At 39.5% G+C, this 5,971-nt stretch overlaps 1 protein-coding gene across 1 annotated transcript in view; it reads left to right on the top strand.

The window, feature by feature from the left end:
* The window catches only part of LOC107681044 (zona pellucida sperm-binding protein 3-like), a 92,107-nt gene extending 86,714 nt beyond the window's left edge, over positions 1-5,393 (top strand). Inside the window, exon 9 of the mRNA XM_016477186.1 lies at positions 5,263-5,393. Coding sequence (XP_016332672.1) covers positions 5,263-5,393 — 131 coding nt within the window. The remainder of the gene's footprint in view (positions 1-5,262) is intronic.
* The last annotated feature ends 578 nt before the right edge of the window (positions 5,394-5,971 follow it).

Raw genomic sequence — 5,971 nt, 5'->3', positions numbered from 1 at the left:
GTGTGTGTGTGTGTGTGTGTGTGTGTGTGTGTGTGTGTGTGTGTGTGTGAGAGAGAGAGAGAGAGAGAGATAGAGAGAAGCTTTCGATCAGCTTTTAAGATTCCATGCAGGTAAACATATTAAAATTGCTTCTATTTTTCAGTAAAGGTTTTCTTTTGATTTTTTTTTTAAGTAATGAATGAAGCAATGCATATAATTGAGCTATTATTATTTTGTGTGTGACAAAATCTTCGTAATTTCCAGTTCATTATTATATCAAGACAGCTTTCATTCGGTGGACCAGCCGTTATTCTTGGTCAGCAATAGGCAATTCTTGTCCTGGTGGACCACTGTCCTACACAGATTAGAAATATTGTAAGGGATGGAGCTAAACTCTGCAGGAGAGTAGCCCTCCGGAACGGGAATTACCTATCCTTGGTCTAAGTGGACCAGTGCCACCTTGTGCCTTGTCCCACTATGTAGAAACATCCACAAATTCACTATAACATGAAACGGCATACAGAGAGTTCTCAAATGTTTGCTAAGTATGTGTGTTTTTAAGTTTGTTTGACCTCAGAGAAAAAGAGTCAAGAACTATGCAGTGCTTGACCTCCTCAAGGACACAGCAGGGGACACACAGCTAGCTGTAGGAAAGCACTTTAGGAAAAGAGAGCCACTGGTGCGGTTAACACAAAAAAAAAAGAAAAAAGAAAAAAAGGGAAAAGGAAAAAAAAGATGAAAGCTCTCTAAAAGCCGATGATGATGACTTCTATAAATAGCAGAAATGAAAGCATGGCATGTGGTGGGCTAAGCTAGCAGGCTGCTTGAAGAAGAAGGATTGCGCTTTGGAGGCAGTGTTTATTTGGTTTAATCACAGTGATTATAGCTGCTGACAAGAACATATCAGTTAATGTTCCATTCAGCTAACAGTTCATTCTGAAGCCTATTGACTGTAAATCATTCTTATAAGGAAATTTTGAGTTATATCAGGCATACCTGCATGAATTATATATATATATTTTTTAATACAGCCATTAGGCTTTAGTAAATTCAGGTGGTATTGGGGGAGGGACATTCTCGTCCTAGTATTTGGTCAGACAAAAGTCTTGGTAGTACCAGATAAGTCATCAAAAATTTTGGTCCATTGTCCCAGAAGAGAAATTAAAATGAGAAGAAATTAAAAAGGAGAAATTAAATGAATGAGAAGAAATTCAATGTAAATACATAGGCCTGCTATAGATGTTTATCTTTCAAATAAAATGTAGCATCAGCAAATAAGCATTGTCATGATGTCATTTTCTGCTGCTTCATATTAGTTCTGATGAAATACCATGTCAGATTGAACTTTATTTGGCTGGATTGTTTTGGCTGTCTGTCCCTACTGGTAGATGCTGTAAATACAGGTAAAAATCTTATTAGCTTATTTTATTAAAAGTATGTATTTTTAATTCATTTATGCAACTTTTGGAAATACATATTGTTCTAAACCAGTTTTTCAAAGAATAGTAACTTACACATGCCAAAGCATTTTGTCAGAATTCACAAATACATTAATACTTGAATGGCACTCAATAGAAAATGATTTTTACCTGTATTCAGCATCGGCCTCAAGGGGCCCAGCCACCTCGATCACTGTGCCCCCTCATCTCTGGTGCCATCTCCGGAGTGGGTGACCTTAATTTAGACCATGTCCACACGTACACGGGTATTTTTATAAACTGAGTTTTTCCTTCTTCCGTTTTTAAAAAAATCTCCGTCCACATGAAAACGCAAACGCATGCTATGAAGCACTGTCAAGAGCATGCCAAACCAACAGGTGGCGATATAATCTTAACCGTAAAGCCATGTTGGCCAATCAGAAGCCTGAAAAAGTTTCCAGTAGGCGGAGATAACAGCGCAGGCTCCGACGTCACAAGCCAAAAACTCCGGTTTTGCTGTCTACACGATAACACTGCAACCGGAGTTTTTGAAAATCTTCACCCTGGCAGGCGTTTTCAAAAATGTTCGGTTTCAGTGACCTGGTGCTGCGTTTGCGTGTGTACAAACGGCCAAACTGCATAGAAAAAGCTGCGGTTTTAAAAATAACCGCGTTCGTGTGGACAGGGCCTCAGTCTATGAGGCAGGCTACTGCCCTGAGAAGATCTCCCACTCAGAAGTAGGAGATGGGGAGTGGATGGGTGGATGGGTGTAGGCTGTCAAAAACATGGATTAAAAGCAAAATGTTTTCATTTCAGTTCGTTCTTAGCAAAAATATTTTTTTCGTTCAGGTTCCAGAGCAAAATAAGAACAGAACAGTGTATAAAGAATAAAGATGTATAAATAATTCTAATAATCTTTGCTAATATTCTTGAATCTTCAAACTGCTAACACTTTGGAATTATGCCTTTACTGTATGACCAAAAATGACTGAGTATTTTATGCTTCAGCTTTTTGATCGTGCCGGCACCTCACATGCACACTACAGTGGATATAGAAAAGAATCACCTCCCTTTAAAATAATCACATTTTGTTGCTTTGCAGCCTGAAATGAAGATGGACACAGTTTTTGTTTTATCCAGCTGTATTTACTCAACTTATAACAAGTGAAAGATATAACACCAACATGTCAGAAATGTTTTTTTTTTTTATTATAAACCAGAATCACTGAGTTGGAAAAAGAATCACCCCCCTCCTACAAATGACTTGCAAACTCAATCAGGTGTAGCTAATCACCTTCTCAATGGCACACAAAGCCATTTGACTTTAAACTGTGATCAGCTGTGTCAATGCCTCCTCACTTTGTGACCCTGCCTGTATTTACATCATCTACCAGCAGGGGAAGACTGACAGCCTGTTACATTGAATATCCTGTCACTCAGAAATATGTAAGATTCCAGAAGAAAAAAGGGGTTGTGAACAATGTTTTATCTTGATTTTAATCTGTGGGAATAGCTAGCAGATCAAGAAAGTTATCACTTCAACAAAATAACACCCTAAACCGCTCTCCATCATACAGCAGTGGAAATGGAGAGTTAAGAGTCACATGGAGATATCCCTTCTTCTGAAGTGAGCCGAGAATAAATCCCGCCATCCTACACCTCCTCCTCCTCAAAGAAGTCGCTAAATGTTGCCAGAGACAAAAGGGCTCCCCTCTAGGCAAGCTGCCAAAGAACAGAGGCGCAGGGAAAACAAAAAAGTTGTACTTCCCACGACTATTCGCTATAGTCAGGGCAATCAGACTGAAAACATGTGTTCTCAACATGCCTCACTTGTGGTTGGTTTCACTTCAGAGACCTTAGCTTAAGAAGGAAGCCTAGTTTCAAAGGACAATACACTGAATGCTGCCAGTCATCCCGTTGAGAGCGGGGTTGTGTAAATATATTGCTCTTACCTAAGTCTCATTAAGATGAAGAAAGATGGCTCAATTATGCTCCCTGAAATATTATTACTGAAGCCATATGTACGCAAGGAGCACTACCGGGGTTCTGTCAAAGACTGCACAGACTAATTCAGCACACTGGCAGCTGACGCAAGCAAGTTTTCATGGGAAATGATAGAGCCTATTAACACAGTCACGATGCCAGTCGTTGAATTTGAGCAACAGAGTTGAAGAGGGAGGTAACCTTGTCAGACATGACAGTGACATACAGCTGAATTATGAGTCATACGCTTTGATCATGTGTTCACACACAGCTGTGGATAATCATCTTCAAGTTTTTTTGTGCATAGTTAGCAAAACCTGTCCGCAAATTATATATACATGCTAAAATACCTGCATCCATAGCTTTGGAGATGGATTTGGAGATATGGATGCTGTCTCTGTTGTAGCGAATCAGCTCAAAGGGGGAATATGCATAATTAATCATAACTAGTTATAATTAATTATAAATATTTAGATCTGCTGTAAGTATTTACTTGACCTCTCAGGGTCAACTGTCTGTCAATTCTAAGAACGTTAATTTCCTGGTTAAGGGAAATAACTTTCTTACCGTACAATACTACACAGAGCATGTATACGCCTCTCAGGATGGGCTTATCCAATGAGAAAAGCTGAAATTCCAAGCGGGAGTTTGGAAATACTGGGGAGTTTTATGACCCTTTGCGTGAGAGCATGGTAATTTGCATATGGAACTTGAATCAAAATTATTAAAGATTTTTAGAACACTAATATATTGCCAGTGTACCAACATATAATATACACTCTCGTTTAGATCATCAGAAGACGAATTCATAGATACTAAACATGGTAGGATTCCATATAGGTAAGATGACATGAACGAGTGGTTCTATCATAAGCCTGCATAAAACAGTAAACAATATAAAAGACAATATACAAGGACAGTAACAACATACACAATGACCTGAAGGATATGCGTGTTCATTCAAAGAAAGGTTTTCCTATGAATTAATTAGAGAACAGTCCATTTCTCTGGGCATTATGTGTCTTTCCTATGAGGAAAATGAGTGAGTTTCTCTGCCCGCATTCCTTTGGGCAATAAAACCAGTGATATCAGCATTGGTTGCCATGGAACCAGAGGCCTGTTCTGCCTTTCGGAGGTGTTAGATGCATTTCGGGGGAAGGGTCCATAGACCCTCGTTATTGGCCCTTTGTTTAGGTGAGGGGGTGTTAGATATTATTTGTTAAATATAACAAATAGTTGTGTGTCTGATTGGTCCAAATGCTACACGGTATAAAAACACTGTCAGTATAAAACAGCATGCTCATATTATTGTCAGACTTTGTTCCATGTTTTGCTCCCCATGTGCCCTCCATGCCCATATTTGGTTAGTTTCCTGTTTCTGTCCTGATTATGTTGATTTAATTCCAGGTGTTCCCCATTTATTTCCATTGATCCCAGGTGTGTCTAGTCATTCCCTCCTCTTGTCATGTGTTTAAATAGTGTTCCCTGTTTTTAGTTCAGTGTCTGGCATTGTTCATGTCTACATGTGCTACGTGAGTTTTCTGTGTTTCCTTGATATATAAAAATTCTCTGGATTGATGTACTCCTCATCTCCCTGCTCTGCACTCCACTCAGTAGTGCAACCGTGACAGAATACCGGACCAAAAAAAAGATGACTGCAGCTAAGGACGCGCTGTGGGGTTTGCAGCAGGGCGGTCTGAGGTTGGAGCGATATGTGGAGGGTTTTCTCGAGCTCTCTAACCGGGTGAGCTGGCACGATGCCGCTCTAGGTGCATGCTTCCTTGCGGGGGTTGGATGACGAGATAATCCGCTGTGATCTTCCTACGTGTGATTTTTCCCCTGATCGAGTTGATTAATCTCGTGCTGTTCTTAAATGGTTCAGATTTCGAAGTTGAAGAAGTAAAGAAACTTCCCAAGCCTCGTCATCCAACTCCCGCCGGAACGCGCCACGTCTCCCCAGCTCACGCCACGCCGAGAACCTCCACATACATCCACTCAGTAGTGCAACCGTGACAATTATAAGCAAATCTATTTATAATTAAAATGTAGAGCACTAAATGTTCTAGAAAAGGCATGAAGTACAACAAATGGAAAATGGAAAATTTGTGTGGCAAGTGCCTACTCTACCAACATCTTTTGTGTTCAGGGTTGGCTAAAATATGCTTGCTTTATTCCCGTTCCTTTATAATTAGTTGCTCTTGGTCATGGATGTTATGGTGTCGGTTTTATTTTTCATTAAAATAATGCATTATAAATTAGCCTGTAAATAAGCACTCTTTTGAAGCCAACACAAAATAGACAGTGTGGATGTAACTGCACATGGCAATGAAACAGCACCTCAGATCTGCTCCTCAGTCAGCAGTGTTTAATAATGTTGGCTGTTGTTGCCTGTTAATACCTCATTAATTCAATTTAACAAAGAGTGAAAAATTGAAGGGGGTCTGAATACTTTCCGTACCCACTGTATATATATATAATATTGTAGCAAATTAGCTCAAAAGGTAAACGTGTATATAAACAATAATTATAATTAATTATGTCAGCTGCCAGTAGTAACCGTTGCAGAATTAATATTACCCTCAACTAATTGT

This window comes from Sinocyclocheilus anshuiensis, unplaced genomic scaffold (genome assembly GCF_001515605.1).
Source record: "Sinocyclocheilus anshuiensis isolate Anshui unplaced genomic scaffold, SAMN03320099.WGS_v1.1 scaffold1756, whole genome shotgun sequence".
Taxonomy (NCBI): domain Eukaryota; kingdom Metazoa; phylum Chordata; class Actinopteri; order Cypriniformes; family Cyprinidae; genus Sinocyclocheilus; species Sinocyclocheilus anshuiensis.
This window is presented reverse-complemented; position numbering and strand designations above follow the sequence as displayed.